General features: G+C 37.9%; 2 protein-coding genes across 2 annotated transcripts in view; both read left to right on the forward strand.

Moving 5' to 3' along the window:
* LOC136774010 (lanC-like protein 2) overlaps positions 1-20,985 on the forward strand; it is a 36,576-nt gene extending 15,591 nt beyond the window's left edge. The window contains exon 9 of the mRNA XM_066728075.1: positions 19,447-20,985. Within this exon, the coding sequence (XP_066584172.1) occupies positions 19,447-19,523 (77 nt within the window). The 3' untranslated portion in view covers positions 19,524-20,985. The remainder of the gene's footprint in view (positions 1-19,446) is intronic.
* Positions 6,212-7,440, forward strand: LOC136774078 (uncharacterized). The gene is made up of 2 exons (XM_066728200.1): positions 6,212-6,239; positions 6,332-7,440. Exons 1-2 carry the CDS (start codon positions 6,227-6,229, stop codon positions 7,150-7,152), a joined length of 834 nt encoding a protein of 277 aa, XP_066584297.1. The 5' UTR covers positions 6,212-6,226; the 3' UTR covers positions 7,153-7,440.
* Positions 20,986-26,235: the final 5,250 nt, after the last annotated feature.

Raw genomic sequence — 26,235 nt, forward strand, 5'->3', positions numbered from 1 at the left:
TTGCACGCTCTTGGGTACGAGAGGATTTCAGTTCAGTTAGGAAATACTTATGCTTTTCTCTTTTTCAGTTTATTACGATTGCTTGGTGAATTGTAGACTATTTAATTGTGGTGACCATAACAACTTCTAGTCACTATAAACTAGAATGTGGTCTAGCAAATGGCTAGTTTAACTGGCAAGTCCATTTAGGCAGACACTATGGAAAAGGCAAAAACTATGTACAATCTACAGCATAAAGAAAAAATAATTCTTAATTTTGTGGATTGTCCTTTCATAAAATGAAAAAAGACTTATTTATTCTAAAGGGATCCTTCAAGCTCTCCACTTAGGTTTAAATTTCTAGAGAAGACTTTGGCCTGATTTGAGAATGTATTTTCGAGTCATTTTGCTCTACTAATGATGGAGCAAACTGCTCTATTTGATAAAACAGTGAGATTTTCAAAAACAGAAAAAAATACGATTTTCTGTAATAGCTTTCTTAATATAATACTTATTTCTTGACTACCTTAATGCAGTTCATATGTCGCGTCACCGAAAAGATAAAACGACTTTAAAATTAATCTACGAATAACGTCTTATTATTTTCCATACCATCCAACTAAATGCGTGCTATCGAGGATCCTTTTAAAAATAAGCAGAAAATGAATTTCATCAGCACAAGGATCACGAATGTAAAATATTAGGAAGTAATATTAATAATCGGCGTAGTTGCCTACGTGTGTGTATGTCCGTATACAACAATAAGGATCAGCGGAGAAATACAAATTTCTTTTGTTTTTTGAAGGGGAGCTGTTAACGAAAGTGAAAGTAAAGTAATTTTTCCATTGAATCGAAGGCTTGATTTATCTCAGCAATGATGCTTTTACGGGTGTCATAGTATAGGACTTTCCTACTTAGTTTAGCCCCAATAATATTTAGATAAAATTAAAAACATTATTGCTGTTATACCTTTTACAACCGGTCTGTACTACGCAGCCAAAGGCCCTAGCACTCCACGGGACGTCACAGGGCTATTTACGCAACGAATATTCACCTTACTTTTCTGCCCTCGTGTCTCTCTCTCTCTCTCTCTCTCTCTCTCTCTCTCTTGTAAGTAGTCTTTGCTCTTCTTTATTTGGTCCTACTGTGAACTTGAGTATCTTGCTGCGGTAATTTCCCCGTGCGGGTTTTGTTGCAGCTATCTATTCTTCTAATCTCACGCTAATTTTGGAGATATTAACAAACGTTATTGCCATCTGTGCTCATTGGATATTTCTAAACTTGGTTGACTTGGCGAATCTAACCTCAAAGTTTGTATGCCGCCTAATTGGGACCTTCAATCATCTGCGCATGTCTCTATTACAGTGTGTTCTACATTATACCTCTACGCTCTGCTTATTGATGTCATGTGACCTCCCACTGTACTGTCAAGGACTGCTCACATCTAGCCTAATCTAGCCTTATACAACAACACCTCAGCATACGCTTATTTATCTTCTCACCATCTCACTACTGCCGGTGCGGCATGTGTATGTGCCTACATTAACATACGACTATTTAAATTTTACACATAATTTAGTTAATTAGTTTTTATTTATTGTAAATACTAAAATGCCAACTGTTAATTGTGGCATATGCGATGGCTTCGTCGGTAAAGCAGATCTAACGAAGTTCTGCTTTATACCTGAACATAGATGTCACACGACTTGCGTGCGTCGTGAACTTAAGCTCGCAGCTAAAGAGGATATTCCCTCACAAAAATGCACTAATTGTGCCAGATTGCCGATTGTCAGCCCTGTGACTCAGCCTTCCATATCAAATAAGCCTGGCAATTTCTCAACAGGCTCAATTAATCTTGCTAACGCTAGTTTATCACCGACTACTGAGCCGTCTCTATCGGTGTTTTTCGCGGGCTTAAATGAGCGTTTGGATGCCATCAACACTAAGCTATCCAAAGTCGACCTTCTTTCGGATAAAGTTGATTCTTGTATCTCCAAGCTTGATGCCATAGCGACTCGTATCAATGTAGTGGAAGGTTCGGTTGGTGAACTTCAGGAGACCTGTGCGAAGCTGAGTTCCAGGGTCAATCTGCTGGAATCATCCTCCCGCGATAATGTGTTGATGTTCGAAGTGGCCGATGACCTGCAGTCTCGCGTCAATCAGCTAGAGTTTAGTAGTAATAGGGCCCAACTATTGTTCTCGGGCATACCGATTTGTAAGGATGTCCCTGATATAAATCTTATTGAGAAGACTCTTAAGGCCCTTCGTTTAAGCTTCGGGGTGGAGGTCATTACCAACTCGCGTCGCCTTCGTACTACCGTTACAGATAAACCGGGAACCCTTTCTGTCCAATTTAATACCGCATCTACTGCTGACTCCGTAATATCAGCAAAGTGTTCGCTGGGTCTACTGACCGCTAATATGATTGATGCTTCTTTCAGCAGAACCAACATTTATATTAATAGGTATTTACCGACGACATTATATAAGTTACTGTGTGACACTAGGGTTGCAGCCAAGAAAGCTGCTCACGAATTTGTGTGGGTGAATGATCGGGGCATTATTAAGGTTAGGAAAACGAAATCGTCACCAGTCATACAAATCAATTCGCCATCTGATTTTGCCCAATTCAATTTATGATGCTCCTCTTGCCACCCCCCCCCCCCTCCATTGCCTGCTTCCTCACTGCTGAAGCATGACTCTATGAATATTTGCCATATTAATGCACAATCGTTAACGGCACATCTTACTGAGTTTAGAAACTACTTTCTACATAATACCTATGATGTCATTATGGTCTCTGAGACATGGTTAACTCCATTGATCTCTGATGACGTTGTAGATTTGCCGGGTTATTCTATTTTGCGGTGTGACAGAACTCATAGGAGAGGTGGAGGGGTTTGTGTATATTACCGTACTATTTATAATGCTAAACTGATTGGCTCGTCTTACTCGGATACTTACTTGCCGCGGGTCGAATATTTATATGTTGAATTAATTGTAAGTACCACCAAACTTTTCCTTGGTATTTCATACCGACCCCCGCGCATAGCTTTTAATCAAGATTTAGAAAATTTTTTTATGGAGTTTTCTCAGAATTATTCCTCTAAGGTCATCATGGGTGATTTTAATGCTGATATCTATTCGAGTTCGCCTGACTCTATATATCTGCGCCGTACAATTGAGCTCTCCGCTCTACATTTTGTACCTTATTTACCAACGCATCATACCTCCACTTCGCATACATAGCTTGATCTTACTATTGTTGATAGTGCTGACAGTGTTCTTAAATCGTTTCAAGAAACTATGCCTTTTCTTTCTGGCCATGACCTTATTAGCATTGAATATAAAATTGTCCAGACTGCTTCTAACTCTACTTCCACCATTAATTGCAGACATTGGGAAAATCTGGCCACACCTGAGGCTGCCATCTCTCTTGCCAATTGTCGCCTTGATATCTTATTTCTTTCTGGCTCCATTGATGGGGCTGTTTCTGCGTTAAACCAACTATTAACATCCCACTTGAATAAGTACGCTCCGAGTTATACATTGACGCAGCCTTTAACACCGTGGATGACCAATAACATTAGAGAGGCAACAATGAATAGGAATAAGCTGCGTAGCAGATTACGACGTCTTACTCCTGCCTCGCCTAACTTTGAGTCGCTCCAACGTGATTATTGCATTGCCCGAAACAAGGTCCGTGGCACCATTAGAGTTGTTTGGGAAAAGTTCTGCCTGGATTCTATAAACAGGTGCTCTAATCAAAGAGCATTATGGGGTTGTCTGCATAACTTGCATATTGTACCGAGGGGTCAACAGATCTCTGCATGCAATTTTAATCCTGACCAGTCATATAGCCATTTTTGCGGTGTGTTTGAACCAGCTTCAACTGCAGCTGAGCAGTCTTATTTTCCAATGCATTCGGTGCCATTACCACCTTACAATGATTCTAACTTATATTTCTTTCCGATTGACCTTTCCACTTTCCTCAGTGTCTTCAAATTCACTGATTCTCTACTTTCGGGCAGTGACTTGCTCCCTTCTAGGCTTTTGAATGTTTGTTCTTCCTCGATTTTGCCTGCTTGTTTTGAGATCTGCAACCTCTCGCTGGCATACTCTTTCTTCCCCACGTGCTGGAAATGTACATTCATCACAGCGGTACCAAAAGTTAAAAACCCTTCGGAGCTCGATCACTTTAGGCCAATTTCGATCATCCCAGAATTATCGAAGGTCCTCGAGCGTTTGGTGTACAAAGATATTCTGCAATATCATCAGAACTCTGACTATGTCGATGATACTCAATATCGTTTCTATCTAGGTCTTTTTACCCAAGACGCCCTCACCAAACTAACTGATCATGTACGGTTAGGCATTGATAAAAGGAAAATAACCTTACTTATTTCTTTTGACTTTTCCAAAGCCTTTGATACAGTTAATCATAATGTTTTACTGCATAAGCTTGCAGCACTTTTTTTTTCAGTTCCTGTACTCCGTTGGTTCTGGTCCTATCTATCTGGTCGCAAATGCGCCGTTCGAGTGCATGATACGGTTTCTGCGTGGCATGCAGTTACGCCTGGGGGTACCTCAGGGTTCTATCCTCGGCCCGCTCCTCTTTCTTTTATATACGGCTGATGTTACTTCCCTTTTTGCGGACTTCTTTTTAATACGCTACGCAGATGACATTCATGGTTGTGCTCAATGCTACCCTTGTGTGACCTCAACCAGTGCATTGCCAAATTTATTGCTACTATAGTCAGTTTTTGCAGCTGGGCTAGGGACAATTGCCTGGTTCTGAATTCGAATAAAACCTCTGCGATGGTTCTTGGTTCCTCCAGGTTTATCAATTCCATTGATTTTGACTGCACTGCTCCTATTATCGTTGATAATTCTGCAATACGGTTCACTACATCTGTGTGTAGCCTTGGAGTTACCATAACCCCTACCTTATGCTGGAGAGATACTGTTATTGCCGTCTGCTCCAAAGCCTATCGCACGTTGTACCAGTTGCGCTCAAACGAAGGGTGTCTTACTTCCAGAATTAGGTTAAAACTAGTTATATATATATATATATATATATATATATAAATCGCTTATTTATCCCTCTTACTGGATTATTGCTCTCTTGTGCTGACAGATTATAGCGTTATGGAAAATATTAGGCTCCAACGAGCCCTTAATGCGTGCGTGCGTTTTGTGTATAATGTTAAGAGTTCGGACCATATTACACCGTATCACAAGGGTGCTAGCCTCCTGAAAGTTGAGGAAAGGCGCCTGTATTTCTTAGGCATTGCCATTTACAAAGCTTACTTTATGCCAGAAGTCTCGGTTTTTGCTAAACTAGTCCAACAGTTGACCTATCCTGCCGACACGCTATCTTACACCATGCGTCCGGTGTTAGATCTTAAAATACCAAGTTATCGAACTGCCTCGTATCAGCATTCCTTTATTGCTTCTATGGTGTCCGTTTCTGGAATTCCTTGCCTCTACCTATTCGGCAGGCTACCACTCTTGCTAGTTTCAAGTTATCACTGTACCGCCATATTCTTGGCGTAACCTACACATAGTGCGCTTGTTATGTTTAGCTCTTATACATGCTATGTAATTTTTATGTTATTGTGAAACTTTACTTTTTAGATTTATTGTATTATTTTTGTTTAAGCAGAGTTTAGTTGTTTGCGTTAATTACTACTACTTTCCTGTTATTTTTTCTGTTGAGAGCATTCACTTATTGGGGTATGTACCAAGAAGACCATTTTGTGTTTGCTTGGTTACAGCCCTAAGTATTATTATTATCTTAAGATGCTTACTATACACTTTTTGATATTTTGTACGTGTGGGGCATGCCCTTTGTATAATAACATTTCTCTCTCTCTCTCTCTCTCTCTCTGTAAGTATACTTACTGCCTTTACTGCATGCTCTGCTTTCTTTTACTATTTTTCTGCTGCTGTCCTGACCTTGAGGGGTGTGTTTTACAGAGGCTGCTGCTACTTCTCATGCGCTTTTAAATGAGACTATAGTCGTCGCATCTATTGATTCTTTCTGCTTGCTGCATGACATTCTAAATTTTGGTTTTTGGCCTAACCTCTACGCTCTGTGTCGGCTGAGGTGTCAGTTTTGGCGGGAAGTGTGTTCGGCAATTATCACACCTGTGCGGACTAATTGCTCTCACTGGCGCCGCCTATTGCCTTGCAAGCCACACTGCGCAGCGATCTACCTTACCGGCCAGTATTGTCTTCTTGGAACATGTCTCCTACAAGTAAGTCTGCCTGTGAGAAATGCCCAGGCTGCAGCAAGGAGCCTATTAAAAACTTTGTCACCTTCCATCACTGTGGGCTCGATACCACCCAGGCTATGCTAAGGGGTTCGTTTATGGGGTGCTCCCTGCAGACGGGAGGACTGCAGGTTTCTGCCGGCCATGCAGTGGAAAGGTGGAATACTTGCCGTTGACTAAAGGCATGACCTCTGATTCCTCCACGGGGTTATCGATTGTTCGCGGCTCCAGCTCTCAACGGCCGAATATACATCGGGAGGCTACGCAGTCTGGGGAGATCTTGGATTCATCTACTTCGCATGATGCTGCCATGTGCCTCGCTAAGGGGAAGACTTCGCTGGATGACATTCTTATGGCCGTCCGGGAGGTTGGTGACAGTCAGAAGGGGTTGACTCTCAAGGTCAACACCCTTCTTGAGCTGCCTCAGCGTATGGAGGATTGCATCGACAGGGTCAATGAACTCAAGAGAGAACAGGATGCCTTGTCTGGACGAATTTGCCTGCTTGAGGAGCAGCATGCTCAATTAGCGGCTAGGGTAGAGTGCCTGGACAGTCGCCCACCTGGATCTCAAAATACTAATGCTGATGCTTCTCAAATACAGGCATTGACCAGTGCTATTAACAACATTGAAGTGAAGCAGCACTCCTGTGATTTGACTGTGTCGGGTATACCGGAATCAGTGGAGTCGGACGTTGGTGACTTTTTGCGGAGACTTTTTGCGCTTATGGGTCTCACAGTGGCGCTCTCGGACATGACAGGCATTAGAAGAATGCGGTCTATACTCGACAGGACTCAACTGCACCTCGACTACTCATCGTCACCTTGGCGACTGAACAATTACGGGATAGTATTATTGCGGCGAAACGTTCATTATCTGGCATTGCTGGTGGGGCCTTGAGTCCGGACATAAATGTGCGCCGAATATTTATTAATGAATTTCTTCCTCCCCGGTTACATGCTCTGCTTAACAGTGCCAGAGCGCTGGGTCGCGAAAGGGGGTATTGTGTTTAGGCTAAGCGAGGCTCTGTGTTTGCGGGTAAGGGTGATGGCGCACGTCCTATCAGGATTGAATCTGATGCTGACTTTACTAGGCTTGCATGACGCCCACGTATGCGCTCTGCTCCCTCTACTTCTCCCCATGGCTGCTCGTTTAGTGGCTTGGTAGTCACTCATGTTAATGCCCAGTCGTTGGTTGGTCATATAGATGAGTTTCGCGATTATTTCCTTCGGCTCTCTCCTGATATTATTATTGTCTATGGGACTTGGCTAAGGCCTGATATACCCAGTGACTGTGTCTCGCTTCCCGGCTATCGGATGCTGCGCTGCGATCGCGTCTTCAAACAGAGGGGGGTGGGGTCTGTATGTTTTACCGACATTCCCTTATGGTGGAGCTCATTTCTGCCTCTGACTCCTGCGTGAGCGACTCCCGGATTGATTATCTTTATGCGCTGCTCCGCCTTCAGGGTTTCGGCGAAATTTTCCTAGGTGTAATCTATCGCCCACCTAAGGTAGCCTGGAAGGCGGTTATTGAGTCGTGTCTAACGGAAGTGTGTCAGGACTATAGCGCTAAAATTATAATGGGTGATCTCAATGCGGATTTAGCTACTTCTTCGCCCGATTCACTTTATAATAGGCGTCTCATTGAGCTTGGCTCTCTCTTTAATGTGCCGTATGAATCTACTCATTTTACAGCAAGCTCTCAATCTTGGCTCGATGTATGTCTAACTAATTCGTCCGACTCTGTAAGGTTCTGGTTCCAGCGACCGGTCTCTTTTCTCTCAATGCATGATCTTCTTGGCATTTCTTACTCGACTGCGGTGCAGGCGCGGAAGCCTGAAAATGAATGTAAAGTCAGAAGATGGGCCAATCTTGATCCTGGTGCATTGAATGATTTTATTGCTGGTCTTCGCCTTCAGGACTGTTTGCGTGATATTGATCTGGATGCCGCGGTGCAACTCACTTTCGACAAACTACTATCCACCCTGGATACTCTTGCCCCGCGAACCATGGTACAGTGTCGCAGACCAGCTGCCCCCTGGATTAGACCTGCCATTAAAGAACTGATCTCCACTCGCAACAAAATACGTCTTAAAATACGCCGCTCTGCTTGCCCCTCAATTACTCTTTGGACGGATTTTCGTGAACTTCGTAGTCGTGTTAAAAGGGAGATCTTGCGGTCCAGGGACATATACTGTCTAGAGGTTATTGCTTCAATTGATAATCCGCGCTTACTCTGGTCCACTCTGCGTAGACTTAATATTGTCCCTGCCCGTAAATGTTTCTCACCGCCACCATTCACCCCCGACGTGCTTAACTCTTCATTCCAGCTGGCTTTTCTCTATCCTATGCCTGCTGAATCTGCTAACAATGGATTATTGCCTGTCAATTTTATTTATGCGGAACTCATTGACGACTCGCGACCCCTGGAGGACCTCTTTTACTTTCGTTACGTGGATACACAGCAATTCTTAAAGTGTTTCAAATTTCAGGACACTTGCGTCTCGGGTGCCGATCAACTGCCTGGTCGCTTTCTTCGTCTTTGCTCTTTGGCTATTAGTTCGGTGGCGATTGAGCTGTTTAATTGGTCTCTCACCAGCTCCTACTTTCCAGCTGCATAGAGGCGGGTCATAGTCACCCCAGTGCCGAAAAATAATGCTTTGGTCACTCCAGCTGATTATCGGCCTATCTCTCTCCTCTGTGAGCTCTCTAAGGTGCTTGAGCGTATTGTACATGCAGATATTCTAAATTATCTCCGGCGTATTGGGTATACGGATGAGACTCAGTTTGGTTTTACGGTGGGTGGGTCTACGCAAACGGCACTTATAAAAGTCATCGATGACGTTCGGCGTGGTATTGATGAGCGCAAAGTGACTTTCTTGGTTCTTTTTGATTTTTCAAAGGCCTTCGATACGGTTGACCATTGTATCATGATGAAGAAACTCTCCGCTATTGGTTTCTTTTCTCCCGCATTGCAATGGATTGGGTCTTATCTCCATGGTCGTATGCAGGCGGTTCGTATAGGTGACTCTCTTTCGAGCTGGTAGCAGGTCCCTGCAGGGGTGCCGCAGGGCTCCATTCTTGGCCCTCTCCTCTTTCTTCTCTATACTGCTGATGTTGCTTCAGTTTTTCGACACTGTTCTCTTGTCCGGTATGCTGATGATGTTCAGGCCTATGCTCACTCTCTTCCTGATCCTACATCTGTAACTAAATGTGTGGAGAATATCAATGGGGATATTGAGAGGTTTGTTGCCTGGGCAGGGACGATTGAGCTGAGGCTTAACCCATCTAAGACGCATCTCATAATCTTTGGATCAGGAACCTAAATCAATTCTCTGAAACTGGATCTGCTTCCGCCTGTTCTTGTGAATGGTGTTACTGTTAGACCCTCTCAGTCCGTGAAAAGTTTTGGTGTCGTTCTTACGCCGGCGCTGAACTGGCGTGATACTCTCACAGCTACGTGTGCCAAAATTTATAAAAGCTTGTACCAATTGCGTGCAAACAGGGATGGTCCCTCTCTGCAACTTCGTTACCACTTGGTTTCTTCACTTATTTTTCCCTTAGTTGACTACTGTTCAGCTTTACTCATAGATATCACGGATGAAGAGAATTGTAGGCTGGATAGGGCCGTTAATGCTTGCGTTCGTTATGTATATGGGGCGCGGCGTTCGGAGCACATCACCCCTTATTATAGGAAAGCTGGGTGGATGCGTATGGGTGTTCGTCGCCAGTACTTTATCGGCCTTTTAATGTACAAGGCTGTCATTGGGCGTGAGCCACAGTACCTTGCCCGGCAGATAAAATTTGTTGAGCAGAATATCTTACGTACTGCCCCCATCCGTGGCAGACACAAGCTTGATCTTGTGCCACCTTGTTGTCGCACTTCTAAGTATCAGAAGTCCTTTATTGTATCGGGGGCTTATCTTTGGAACTCGCTGCCTGGTTCGGTGCGTGAATCGGGCTCAATGACTGCTTTTAAGCGTGCGCTGCGGGAGCATCTCTCATGAGTGACTCACTTTGACTGATTTTTAGCGGATCATTTGCTTTTTCTAGTCGTCTTTTCATTTTCTATTTTTATTCATTTTATATTTGATATCTTTTTGCTTGAGAGAGCGGGTATTGCGCACACTCCGGGTTTTCTTTCGCTAATATTGTATGCGGTGTTAAGTTTGTTATTATCTTTATGTTTTTGTACCACTTTATATAAGAAGTTTCTGCTCCAGTATAATAATAAATCTATCTATCTATCTCTCTCTCTCTCGCCCTTCCTCTCAATCCCTGTAGAGCTGAAGTTCCAACTTTCTGGTATGGGTTTACGGCAGGGCTGCAGTAGCTACATTTATTAAAAATTTTCGGTAGCAGCGGCAGTGGTTGGTGGCGGAATCCACTATCTGGCACTAAATGTCACCCTTGACAGACATCCAATTTACGATTCATAGGGTAGCACGCGGGAACAGGTGAAGCCATGCACCTGTCCCGCCACTGCCCCGCTACATTCAACTTTCAAAACTAGGGAACCGAAAAGTTTTATCGATCATAGATCAATAATTTATCGGTCAATAACTCCTTAGTTCGCACGCGACCCACCTACCCAGCGCTTGAGATTAGCAAAGCGCTAGATGGCAGCTATTGTAACGCTGCGGGAACGCAACGTTACATTTCCTTCTGTGCCATGTTATTTTGAGCTCATTAATGCACCTAACATTATTTAGTTACTGGGCAATAGTGATACCGCAATTGGCACCGTTAAAATTAAAAATTCTTTTAGTATCTGAGTAGATTTGCAATTGTTGTTCATGTATGGATCCTCCTCTACTCGAGTGCTTGAGTGTTTGATTCAACACAGCATCAAATTTTTAAACTATTACTAACTAAACGATGGTTTGCGCTTTCAAATGTTTCATTCCTAAATTTTCTAAAACAAAATTTTGATAAAAGGGAAAATTTTACTTCAAATATTTGTTTTGCTATGTACGCACACGCTTCTCTGGTGAAGCAGTTGGAGCGGTAGAGTTAGGAGAAAAAAAAGAGCAGTTATCAAAGCGAAGAAGGCTGATAAACAGTGATCAAAACTAATTATTTTGATTCAGTGAAGCCAGTCTGGGTCTATAATGCTCCCCCACTATGCCTCCACAGACTCACCAACGCGTAGACCTACTGAAGCATCCGTGAGAGCACCCTACTGCTGCCACTCTAAGTGTTCATGCATACCATTACTGCGGTACGTGCATGTTTCGGTCTCCTTCGTTTAGCTTCGGTATACTTCGAGCAGGAAAGAGTGAGGTATAGTTTTCTCGGACCTCTCTTTCTCGCACTCGATCTTCGCTCATTTAACAAATGAGCCAAGCCGAACTAGTCGAAACAAAAATCTTTTCGGCCAGCTCTGATAAAGCGTGGCCAAACTAAATGTATCGTGATGAAATATTTATAGGCAGCTTTTTTGACTTATTACAATTTATGATAAATAAGGAAATGGATCATAATACATAACATTTGTCAATTTTGTTATGACTCATATGTTACGTATTGTTGTTAAAAAGATTTCATTTTGTTAATTTTTTATTGAATGTATTAGGTTAATTACAATAAAAAAATTGAAAAGGTTTGCATGAGTCCGTAGGAATCGAAGCCAAGCCCGCGGAGACACTAGGCAAGCGCCTTATTATCTGCCCTACGGCACTTATTCGGATGCTCAGAAGTAAAGTCAGATGTTAAAGCTATGGAAACTTTCTCTCTTAGGGTCAGTTTACAGAAGAAAATATGAATTATAATCATGTACATATTTATTTCGTATGTCTCTTCGTAATGAAAAAAAATTTTTTTTACATATTTGTAAACATTAATGATTTTAACAGCTCTAGCTTCAAAAAGTGACTTCAATATTATAGAGAATTCTTTGAAAGCGGTAGATTTAAAAATAAGTAGCCCAAGACTTGTATTTGGGATTTAGTTAATTATTTCTATTGCAATCCGTTTATTTTCAATTAGCTCATATATAGAAAAACAATTAATTGTTCTTAACAAGTAAACGCACATGGTTGACAGAAATGAGACAATGTAACTCTTATTCTACTCACTCTAAATATAAGCTTTATATTTTGATAGTCTTTTAATACAGTATATATGCCATATAAATACTTTGTTTGGCTACATCGCACACTGGTTCCGATGACACATTTAGAACGGATAAATTAAGATTGATCAAAATCCAAGTAGGTTTACGTTTAATTCATTTTCTTTGATTTTTTGGCGCAACTTGCAGTTGTCATCAATGGACCACTAGGAACAGTTGTTTTTCTAATAGGCTGATTTCCTCGTTACTGATTACTCTTAGGTTTTTAGAATCATTGATTATATGTATCTGATATTCGAATTGGAAATTTCAGAATGGCGGCTGCAATATGGCGAATGGAATATGGCGGATAACATTTCTAAAATTAATCAAATATGATCGAAACTTGCCACTTTAGGATTACCCGCATAAGTTTAAACGGTGCTTTCATAAGTATTGACCGTATCTGATTAATTTTAGAAATGTTATCCGTCATATTCCATCTGCCATGTTGCCCCGACATTTTGAAATTTCCAAATCGAATATCAGATTCATAATCAATGGTTCCAAAAGCCTTAGAGTAATAAGTAACGAGAAAGTCTGCCTGTTAGAAAAACAAGTGTTCCTAGTGCTAGTGGTCGATTGATGATAGCTGCAAGTTGCACTAATAAATCAAAGAAAATGAAAAAATACAAAATCCGGCAGACGGTGATAGGTGAGAATATCTCAAAACAATCTAAGATAATGAATTAAACGTAAACCTACTAGGATTTTGATCAATCCTAATTTAAACGTTCTAAATGTGTCATCGGAACCAGTGTGCGATGTACCCAAACAAATTATTTATATGGCATATATACTGTATTAAAAGACTATCAAAATATGAAGCTTATATTTAGAGTGAGTAGAATAAGCGTTACATTGTCTCATTTCTGTCAACCATGTGTGTTTACTTGTTAAGAACAATTAATTGTTTTTCTATATATGAGCTAATTGAAAATAAACGGATTGCAATAGAAATAATTAATTAAATCCCAAATACAAGTCTTGGGCTACTTATTTTTAAATCTACCGCTTTCAAAGAATTCTCTGTAATATTGAAGTCACTTTTTGAAGCTAGAGCTGTTAAAATCACTAATGTTTACAAATATACAAAAAAATTTTTTTTTTTCTTTATGAAAAGACATACGAAATAAATATGTACATGATTATAATTGATATTTTCTTCTGTAAACTGAACCAAAGAGAGAAAGTTTCCATAGCTTTAACATCCGACATTGTTTCTAAGCATCCGAATAAGTGCCGTAGCGCAGATGATAAGGCGCTTGCCTAATATCTCCGCGGGCTCAGGTTCGATTCCCACGAACTCATGCAAACCTTTCCAATTTTTTTTAGTTATTAGGATTTTTTTATTGTAATTAACCTGCTACATTCAATAAAAAATTAACAAAATGAAATCTTTTTAACAATAATATGTAACATATGAGTCATAACAAAATTGATGAATGTTACGTATTATGATCCATTTCCTTATTTATTATAAATTGTAATAAGTCAAAAAAGCTGCCTATAAATATTTCATCACGATACACTTAATTTGGCCAGCTTTTATGAGAGCTGGCCGAAAAGATTTTTGTTTCGACTATCTCGGGGCTTGGCTCGTTTTTTAAACGAACGAAGATCGAGCGCGAGAAAGAGAGGTCCGAGAAAACTATACCTCACTCTTTCCTACTCGAAATATACAGAAGCTAAACGAAGGAGATCGAAACATGCACGTACGGAAGTAAGGGTATGCATGAACACTTAGAGAGGCAGCAGTAGGGTGCTCCCAAGGATGCTTCAGTAGCTCTACTCGTTGGTGAGTCTGTGGAGGCATAGTGGGAGAGCGTTTTAGACCCAGACTGGCTTTACTGTTTTGATTACTCTTTCTCCATTCAGCCTACTTCAAGTCTGCCAAATTAACCAATGGTGTTACAAAATTTAGGTTCATTGGCATTTTTTTCATTTCACGAATGTTTAAAGGCAATATAAGTGATTGTACTTTTTGAAAGTCATCGGGGAGTATATCTAAAGCTTTTTCCACAATCCCGAATTAAAAGAGCTGAGTGACCATTGAATCTATGAATTTCATTTTCTCTGTTATTATTGCATTGATTTTAAACTATTCTCTTCAGCTTCATCAGTAAAAAGAGAATGCTCTTGCATGCATTGCTTACTAACTTATTAGTACACTCTTGGCATCATAGCTTTCGATATTTTCTTTTCATTACGTCAACTCTATTTTTCCATCAATTCACTCAATGATAGTAATTTCATTCTTGTACTGAACTAATTTGGAATTGTAATGAAAAGGGTTAATATAACCTTGAAATTAATTGAATTGTAAAGTTCAATAAATAATTAGCAAATGTATAATTACGCGATGGACAATGTTTCCTTTCTCGCGTGATACTCATCACTTATTTCTTCACTTTCTCCGCTTTGCAATTTGTTGTCAATGTCGTTCAGAAATGTTCGAAAAAGATAATTTTTAAATAGGAATAATTTTTAAACCCTTCGATTAATTCGAGCGAAATTTGAGATGTACGCCGGGTGGTCACTTCGAACCTCCAGTTACGAGAAAAGGTGGTCGTTTTGTTACATCCTGTATACACGGATAGCAGTATCGAGAGTTCCTAGTATGATTCTATAATTTATCTATTCTCTTTCCCGAACATTCAGTTATCTAAAAACCATAAATAGTAGTCTACGATCTCCGATATTACTCTACTTACACGCATAATTCGAACATGTTAATTTGGGCTCTTGTTCTTACGATTATATCTAATCTTTTTATTCTCTTTCACTGCATTAATTATGGGGTATACGGTAAAAAATGCTAACTAGTTTCTCTCCTCCTGATGACTGGGTGGATTTTTACCTACTTGGATGCTACAGTTAAAATTAGAATGATGAAGGAGTTCTTCGGAACATTCGCTTACCAAAGAGTGGCATCGCAGATTCAGCAACCGAAAGGCAAAGAGGTACATAAATACACATACACTGTAACGTTTCATTCCCGCAGCATTACAATAACTACCATTTAGCGCTTTGCTAATCTCAAACGCTAGATAGGCGGGTCGTGTGCGATGATGTAACGTAGGGGTTAGCCACCTTACCGAAACCAAGTAGGCCGCACGCGTCTATGTGCAATACCGGTAGTATTGCACATTGCTGACACCCGGACTTCTTTTCCAGAAATACGTCAAACCTTGGGCGTTGACCGTAGATGTGGAAACTTTTGGTTGTCATGTGTCGAAAAATCATGGCGCTATTGGCGACATTACCTATTAAGCCTCCTACATATATGCGAGTTCTGCGACCCTCAAGTCGAGTCTTATTCTGTTTGAGCTTAACCGCTGCCGCATTATCCGCGTTCCAAGGTCGTAACTCTAGTGTTCGATCCACGGGAGCAGAGTACTCCATCCTATTTTAATACATCTCTTGCCCAGTTGCCATGTACTGGTAAATAAGTATAGTAATAATCAATCTGAATCAAGGTCGTTGAGTAATTGTCGCGAGTGCGCATCTTTCAGTCGTGCCTAACACATATCGTTCTGCAAAATAACAATAACTGCTACGAACTGATTACATACAGGGTCTTTTCCTAACAGCGGAGCATAGGAGATTCGTGTAGTTAACTATGGCACTCGGAATGATGGAATCTGAGAGCGCTGATTGGTCAAATTGCGTAGTACCAACATATAATAGGTCGTTACCAATAATTGGATACGAAAAATGAGATTCATCCGCCATTTTGGTGTGGAGAAATGTTTACATGCTGATCGTAGCAGAAAGAGGTGTAAAATGGAAAAATGTCAAATGTTGTCGTTACTAAAGTAATAATTGAATACTTTGAATGAAAATGAAGAATATTCGTACTTTCCATTCATTATTTTCAATTTTTACTTTAGTAACCTTAACATTTGACATTTCTCCATTTTACACCTCTTTCTGCTAGGATTAGCATGTAAACATTTCTCCACACCAATATGGCGGATGAATCTCATTTTTTGTATCCAACTATTGGTAACGGCTTATTATCTATTGGTACTATGTAATATTGACCAATCAGCGCTCTCAGATTCGATAATTCCGAGTGCTATAGTCAACTAACACGAATCTCCTATACTCCGCTGTTAGGAAAAGACTCTGTATAACTTAGTAGATAGTGCAAATAGTAACCAGCGACAAGAGAGTCTAGTCTCTCTAATAGCTGGATCGAATAATAATAACTCGCGGACGTTGGCGCATCATAACTAGTGTGTTTATTGTATGTATTATGGTAATTCCTAAAATACACCGAGATGTGTTAAATCTGCTGTTCTAACGTATGTTTACACATACTATCATTCACCCCGAATCCTGCCAATTCATTACATTCTTACTGCTCGGAGTGTAATATTTTAGTTCATTGTACTGTGAGTCGCAAAGCCAAACCAGCGGTTCTATTTACCTAGACGTTTTACGTTAAGTCAGCCGAAACTCAACCGATAAGCGGCCACGACTCCCCAATACGTAACAGTAAACTAGGGAGTTATCAACCGATAAGTTTTTGATCTAGGATCGATAACATGTCGGCTCCCTAATGTCAGGCGATGGGTGCAGTAGGGCAGCGGCGCAGCGTTGTCAACTCCGCCATTTTGACTATACTACGCTGTAGTACAGTGATGTCAGTGATGCAAGAATCAAGCTTTTAACAACGAAAATGAAGTTTGCCGCTAGCCAGCAGCAGTATAGAAAATTTGAACGGAAGGGGTACATATCCCTTCCCTTCAAATTTTCTATACTGCTGCTGGCTAGCGGCAAACTTCATTTTCGTTGTTAAAAGCTTGATTCTTGCATCACTTACAACACTGTACAGCGTAGTATAATCAAAATGGCGGAGTTGGCAACGCTGGGCCTGACCTGCTACCGCGAGCTGCCTCGGCACACGTAATTTGAATGTCAGAAGTGACACTAGTAGCTTCCCCCGCCGAAACTGTCCGCAACAGAGCAGCAGCCGCTGCCACCGAAAAAAGTACTAGTGTTGAGTGCAGTGACTGCCACCCTGCCGTGAAACTATATCGGATAGGAGGAAACCATAGCCCTAAGGGCCTACAACAAGAACCAGAGCGAGAGAAGACGAGAGGGAGGGGAAGAGGGAGAGGAGAAGACAGACAGCCCTTGAGCGGAAAGAAGGATAAATATTCGTGCAGTATAAACATCCTGTGACGTCCCGTGGTGTGCTAGAGCTTTAGGGCTCTTAGCACTAATCGATCTTATAGGGAACCGCTGGCCCTGCTAACCTGTCAGGGGTGAGTGGGCATCATAGCGGAGTGGTGATTCCGTCGGACTTTTAGGGCAAGTCGTAGATTATGTTATAGGCGCGAATAGAAAGAAGTGTTACGCGATTACATAATTTCGTTGCCCGTTTGACAGTTAACGTTATCATTCCCTTCAGTCGAGTCAAGGCCGCGGACTTAGTAGATTTTCGTGAAGAACCGTAACTTCACGTACTCGCATCAAAACAATCCGGGTCGGTTATTGCGATCGAATACGCGGGAACTTAGTGTGGATAACAGTCCAGCAACGCGTCCGCGCGAGAGTAGGGAGTCATCCGCATGACGTCGGGTAGTAGTTAGCTTAGGAATCCACCGGTGGCGCGCGGAGTACCGCGCGACTCAGTGAATTCCGTCGCGAACGCCAACTAGTGGCTCTGGCGCGAGGCTAGCTACTACGTCATCGGGACTACAGCCGCGTCCGCACAGCTTAGGCCGCACCCACATTAGGGACCGCATTAGTATCATTTAACCCTTACTATCCTTAGGCGGCTGCTATGACGCCATCTAGCGTCATGACTACGCACATATATATTTTTTAGTTTTTACATTTAAATCTGAGAAGTAATATTAAATAGTTTTTTGTTACAATTTTTAATGTTCAAATCCTGACCGCCTAACAGTTAAGCTGCGTTGTAACGAATATTTTTTGGAAGTGATACGAGATTTATAATAAACAGAGTTAAACCGAATTTAGCGAGTATAATTATTAGCACCTCATCCCTTAAATTCACGTACGAGGGTTAGAACCCCCTATGTAAAAATAAATATTCGGGAGTAAATTTCCGAAGGTGCCCGGATCTTACAGGAAGTCGCCTATTGCGACGCGAACGCGATCGGTGAGGGGTCGCTCCTCCCTCTCTTTTTACTCTATCCCACGGGATAGATAATAGTGTCACAACACCCACACACACAAGCAGGTAGAATCTACTCGGGTATTCTTAAATAAAGATGGCTCTATTAGTAATTATGTCAGAGAGAACTGACGGAATCATCTTCCTCAAAATCATGTTAAAGAAGGGTCAAACCGATTATTCTCTCACTTACTTTCATTATTCGCTATCGCATCTTAATAAATTTGATCTTTTAATTTGATGCTAACCCCACTAGTGATTAGAACGTCGACCTATCAAATTTGATCTTGAAAAGTTCATATTTGGTGAATTCGGGTTAACGGAGGATCCACCGCTATTACGCTTGACTACCTACATGAACATTTCTAGACACTTTTTATGGGAAAAGAGCGTTAGCTAAATTTTATCGGTTAAACTAACTTATTCTATGTATATTAGGGCTCGGAAATTTTCGCATTTTTCATTTGTTTACTATAGTCACTAATAGAAATTTCCTATTACTGACTATAGTAAACAGTTAGAAAGTGTGAAAATATCTAAGCCCTGTTTTATACCGATAATGCTACGGGCTGAGCTCACAGTGCACTCGGCTACATTGTAAGCATCTGTGGGCGGAAGATTTATAAGCCCTCACGCAAGACTGAAAATGTCCAACTTGCGCTTTTAATACTAAGTATTAAACTCGTATTATTTTTTATGATTTTATTTAATTTTATCAAGATTTCTAGCTCAAACCTTTGGTACCGGGTTATCCCTTTTACTCTAAGGCGTACATGATGTTAGAAGAGAGTGCCTCTAGTGAACCAATCAACCAAAACTCATTTTAAAAAGTTTCAAAAGTCTGACTAATACTATTGGCTGCACTATTTGTTATCCACTTAGAATTGTATTGCATACATTGTACATTAAATATATTCATTTTTTTCTAGGTTTAGCTGGTATAATTTACTTTTTGTCTGATTTACATCAACCACTATTAGCTAAGTTTCCTGGGTATACAATTTGAACAACATGTAACTCAACAATAAGACAAGAAAATATTTCCAACTGATCATAGGCCATATTCAGAATGGTGCAACGGTTTATACAAAGGATCTAGGAGAACCTTATGGATACATTTTCTACCAACTTAGTTAAAAAATTAAGTAAATATCAAGATTTTAAGTGAACGGAAATAACCGTTGAGTAAATTAAATTTTGTTTTATTTTGTTATCTGAATTAATAGAAAAGTATATTAACTAAGAATATATTTATTTCAAATATTATAATTACGCTAATCTGGTAATGTGAACCTAATTATTATTCATGTTGTGTAACAGTTTTTTTTGGAAACAGTAAAGTTTTGTTTCCTTTCTAATAATTAATATACCACATTTTGGATCAACTTATTATTGTAGTGTTGGACACAATCATCTAACTAATTGATTAATTAAAGTGGCTTCAGCTTTTCATTTTCTACGGTACAAGTCAGATGTGTTTTAAATATCAAATCATAAAAAAATTTTGCTTTATTAATGAATTAATAATGCTGAAACTCTATGCAATAATTGAAATATAAAGTAAAAAAAATATTTCACTTTTATATTTGCTTCGGATGCAACCTTATTATTAGTATTTTAAAATCTACTTTTGTACACAGTTTAAAAAAAATATTTTTAGTTCAAGTTTAATTTTTAAGGAGCCATTTTAATCATTAAAATAGACTCTATAAATTTACCTAATCGTTTTTTAATTTTTCTATAGTAACAAAAATAACATTACTTTATTTATCTATTTAATTCTCTTTTTATTAAAGAAAATATATTTGTATGCACCCGTTAATCGTTATTTTAAAATATTGTAATAAAATAATTGAATAAATTTGTAGAGTATATTTTCACGATTATAATGGCAGCTAAAAAAAATATCGAGCAAAAAATAATAATTTTTTTGAAAGAAAATGTAAATTAGAGAAGAAAGTGAAAGAATACGGGTAATAAAATGAATCCGAAGGAAATATAAAACAGCAATATTTTCTTTTACGTTATGTTTTGACTATGATTTGAGTTTTTAGCATTACTTATTGATTTATAAAGAAAAATTTTGTTTATTTAATATTATAAACATGTTCGACTAGTACAATATGTTATGTGTACATATAAGATAATAGAATAAGATTATAACATACATAACCTTTACCATTGATAATATCATTATTAAGGAAATATTTATTATAATATATATATATTGTAACGAAGTTTTCCGTTACGTATGCGAAATACCGACTAAAGAATGTATTAACTACCGAACAGTAGATATTATTAACACTAAACGTACCGGCATTTTTCTATACCTAATCTTACCCTCGGGGGTCATTTGACCCCTTATGAAATAAACGTAGATTTTTCGTAAAAAAATCTTTATATATTAAAGGAAATAATTTGCAACATCATTTCTGATTTCGTATAAAATTAAACACATATATTTATCGTTATAAACAAAACAATTGACTAATTACATTTTTTACATAGGATGGATTCCTCCTTCATACATTTCCCACAAACAAATTTTTTACAAATTATACAAGTTTGTGTTGTTTCATTGCCTGCGCACAATCTTATTTGACATTTTTTCCTGGACTGAGAATTATTATTGGAGCTGATTGAAGCTCCTTCTCGTTGATTTTCCTTTTCTTCTTCACAAAATTAGAGGAACTCTGTAACAAGTTCGCCTGCTAATTGTAACAGGAAAGATTGCTTTGATAGCTTCAACCCAATTGTTTCCTGATAGAGTATCCACGAATTGATTCCAGCGAGATCCAAAATATTGAAAAATACCTGTACAGGCCACCTATTGCACTTCGATTTGACGCTATACGTTCGCGCCATTTGGTCAATTATATCGACACCAAATTTGGTTTTATTATAGTAACTGATTGTTTCGGGTGTCTTCTTTGTATCCCACAAAAAACAAGCTTCGCTTGTAAAAAAAGGACGGCAAGTACATAAGTCGTATCTAGCATGATTAAAATATAGTAATATAAAATATTTTAATTAAAAAAAATAGTGAAATCCAAATGTTAGGCAAGTATAAATTTGTACCATGGCGAAAATTGAAATTTGGAAAAAAGTAGATAGTAATACAAAAATTACTTGCCGGGCCCGTTGTATGCAATCGTATTAAATAGCCACATTTTTAACATACGAAAAGCAACGCTTAAATAGCAAGGTAGTGACTTACACATGAATATTACAGGCACGGCAAGTAATTTTTGTATTACTATTTACTTTTTTCCAAATTTCAATTTTCGCCATGGTAAAAATTTATACTTGCCTATCATGTGCATTTCACTATTTTTTTTAATTAAAATATTTTATATTACTATATTTTAATCATGCTAGATACAACTTATGTACTTGGCGTCCTTTTTTTACAACCGAAGCTTGTTTTTTGTGGGATCTTATAAATTTTTGTAAGAATATAGGAATTAAAATTAAAAAATTGTTTTCACTAATTCAATCTAACAAAACATTTTCCAATATTCTCATCGTTCTATAATGTAAAGCTTATATTCGAGATATTAATTTATTAATCTATTAAATAAAGTACAAAATATTACAATGATGAGTTCTTATCATAACTACACTTTTAGAGGGATATAACATAGGATTCAATGATTGTTTCAGTTATATTTTCAACATCTTATACCAAAAGTTACCTTAAAGCCTTTCGCGCTTTCAAAAATTTGTTTCTAAATTTACTTTTAAATCCACCTTTTTCTTAGGTGTTACTCTCACTATCATCTTTGCATTATGGCTGTTTCCCTGGTAAACTAGTGACATTTATAAATTCTTTTCACTTTAATATAAACTGTAAGATATATACCAGTTAATACAATGGAATCCTATGTTTTTTAGGTATACCGCTTTCAGTTTCCTTAAGTTAAACACCGTATGCTCTATTACATGTAAAATATTGCAATCATGAATTCTTTTTATATTTACACATTTTTACATGATTTTATTATAATTGTCATTAACTATTTGATTTATATTTCTAAAATATTATGCCCAAAAGCACCTACAAGCCTTTCACTTTCAAGGATTCGCTTAGAAATTCGTCCCTTTTTCTTAACTGTTACTCCTATTATCAACTATGAATCAGGGCTCATTTTCAAGCAAACTAGTGCCATTTGTATTGTCTTTTCAGTAATATAATCTAGCAAATACATAAATTAATGCAATGGAAGCCTCTTATTTTTAGATATATTGCTTTCAGTTTCCTAAATTTATTCACTGTATGTTCTATCGCATGGAAAATATTAAAATGGTGATTTCTTTTCATTGTTTCACTTCTAGATGATGTTATCTTTATATTTATTATTTAATTGACTTTTATATTTCAAAGAGTTTATGCCCAAAATCACCTGCAAGCTTTTCACCATTAAAAATTGGCTTCCAAATTTTTTAATTTCTCCACCTTTTCCTTAGGTTTAACTCTCAACATTAACTTTGCATTATGGCTCTTTCTATGGTAAACTGGAATCATTTCTGACTTCTTGTATTAAATATTACAGCTCAACCCTGCACAATGACACAATTAACACGTTATTGTAATTCAATCTGAAATAACATCTCACTAAGTACCAAAAAGTATATTACATATTATATTATAAAATTCAATGTTATTCTTATAAAAAATTAAATTTGAATAATTTTTTTGGAGATAATAATAATTTCTTTCTATTCTGATTAGGGAAGGATAGACAAATATTTGTTTTTAATACTTTTTTATATTATATTTGAATATTAAATAACGATTAGAAAATATTCATCTACTTTTCTTTAATCATAGTAATAAGAAAGTTTTATTGTCTCCTGAAAAATTGTTTGTATATATAAGAAACAGAAACTGTTATTGTCTCATGGAAAATTATTCTTATATGTGATATAACCTATCGGGCAGTTGAAATCCATATGACTTTAAAGAACAGAAAAAGTTGAACATGAATTTTATTAATAATTTCCATACCTGAGATTTTAGTATATGTTTATTAAATATCTTAACAATTTATTTTAATTAATATGCTTCTGATAATCACCGATGCACATAAATGTTGAAAGTATACTTCTCCTTAGTACAGTGTTGAAAATATGTAAATATTAATCTTACATCCTTCAGTCAGCTCTATCATCAGAAATGAAATTGGCAATGGAAATGTTCTGTCTCAATTTAATCTGAAAAATCAATTTCACAAATACCAAACAATATACGACATATTATATTGTAAAATTTATTTTTATCTAATCGTAGTAAACAGAAACTTAATTATCTCCTGGAAAATTGTTCATATATATGATATAACCTATCGGACAGTTGAAATCCATATGAGTTTAAAGTAAAATAAAAAGTTAAACATGAATTTTGTTAATGATTTCCATACCTGGATGTTTAGCATATGTTTATCAAATATCTTAAAAATTTCATTTAATTAATATGATCCTGATAATCACCGATACACATGAATGTTGAAAGTATACCCCTCCTTGGCTCAGTGTTGAAAATATGTAAATATTAATCTTATTTCATCTAGTCAGCTCTACTATCCTCAGCAATGAAAATCAAGAGACACAGTAGTGTCTCGACGGCAAGTATATATAAAAGTAGATAATGACATGTCTATACCCCGAGCACTACCGTGTAACTTATACAGCAAGTTTAGCCGTCCCAATTTTCAAACCGATTTATTTCTATGAATGATCAATTATAATGATTTAAGTAAAGCTTTACTTAAAATGGTTTTGAAAAACCTTTCATTTGAGCCCATAAACATTAAAATCGGTTCACGCAATCCAGAGACCTCATACTCTGTTAGCTATATATATGCCGAAGTTGAAATTCTTCTCCGTTCTTTCTTCCCGAGTTCTGTATGTCCCGGGCTGAAGTTGGCCGCTAAGGAAAGTGACGTCATTTTCACATCGCTTCCAACAAACTATACTTTACGACGAAACTATAGTTGTGAACTTGCAAATAAATCGATGTAATCGATATAACTAATCCGGCGACTTGTTAACTGTCAATAGTAATGTAAGGTTATGTATATTTAATGCAGTGAGAATGTTCATTATTATGTTAGTGAATGAGTTTAATTTTTAAAATGACAAATATATTCGAATAATAATGTCATAAGGAGTTGACAGTTATTAGATAAATATAACATTATATTTTATAATACAGAATTTTAGTATATTCTGTGGTACTTTGTGAAATTTCTTTTTCAGATAAATTAAGATAGAATATTTCTATTTGAATTGTTGAGGATAGAGCTGACTGGATGAAGTAAAATTAATATTTACATATTTTCAACACTGTGCGAAGAAGATGTATACTTTCAACATTTATGTGCATCAGTGATTATCAGGAGCATATTAATTGCAAGAAATTGTTAAGGTATTTGAAAATCATATGCTAAACTTCCAGGTGTTGAAATCATTATCAAAATGCATGTTTAACTGTTTTTTCTTTAAATTGATGTGGAATTTAACTGTCTGATAAGTTATATTATATATACAAACAATTATCCAGGAGACATTAAAACTTTGTTATTACTACGATTAAAGAAAAGTAGGTGAATATTTGCTAATCGTTACTTAATTTTCAATTATAATATAAAAAAAGTGTTAAAACCAAATATTTATCTACGCTTTCCTAATCAGAGTAGAAAGAAATTATTATTATCTGCAAAAAAATTTTTTAATTTCTATAAGTATAACATTGAGTTTTATAATATAATATGTAATATATTTTTTGGAACTTAGTGAGATTTTATTTCAGATTGAATTATAATAACGTGTTTATTGTGTCATTGTGCAGGCTTGAGTTATAATATTAAATAGAAGAAATCAGAAATAATATCACTTTGCCATAGTAAGAGCCATAATGCAAAGTTAATTGTGAGAGTTAAATCTAAGGAAAAGGTGCAGAAATTAACAATTTGGAGGCCAATTCTTGATAGTGAAAGGCTTGCAGGTGATTTTGGACATAAACTTTTTGAAATATATAAGTCAATTAAATAATGAGTATAATGAAAACATCGTCTAGAAGTGAAACAATGAAATGAAGTCATCATTTTAATATTTTCCATGCGATAGATAATACAGTGAATAAACTTGGGAAAATGAAAGCAGTATATCTAAAATAGAGGCTTCCATTGCATTAATTTGTGTATTTTCTAGTTTATATTGATGAAAATTATAACAAAATCATGTGGATCTGTTGTAATGAAGTTCCCCGTTACGTATACGAGATACCGAATAAAAAGTATAAAAGCTACCGTACAGTGGATATTATTAATCCCTACGTTACAGACTCGTGAGATAGGCTCACGAGTGGATTATAGCTAACGTCAAGGATAGACCCCGTTGACAGGCAGAGACCCGGATGAAAAGACCGGCGCTCCAGTAAACGATGTCCAGGTTACCCTGAGAAGTAAGGCAGGGCCATGCCAAACAACCCACGCAACCTGAGATAAAGAGAAGCGGCCTAGGAGAGTTCTAAAAAGAATGACCGTGTCTATAAGTCCCCACGAGGAGAGGATGTAGAACATCGAGTCTGGCTTGAACGCTGGTTACGCGCTTCAAGCAGGCTGCGCGAATATCGTGCGCAGACTGCCATAGCAGGCAGTCGGAACGCGACCATGGGACTGTGCTGATGTGTCCGTGCGTGCTGGTGAGCGCGT

This window comes from Prorops nasuta, unplaced genomic scaffold (genome assembly GCF_024137725.1).
Source record: "Prorops nasuta isolate Cenicafe-Biocafe unplaced genomic scaffold, Cenicafe_Pnas_1.2 PNAS00001, whole genome shotgun sequence".
Lineage (NCBI taxonomy): Eukaryota > Metazoa > Arthropoda > Insecta > Hymenoptera > Bethylidae > Prorops > Prorops nasuta.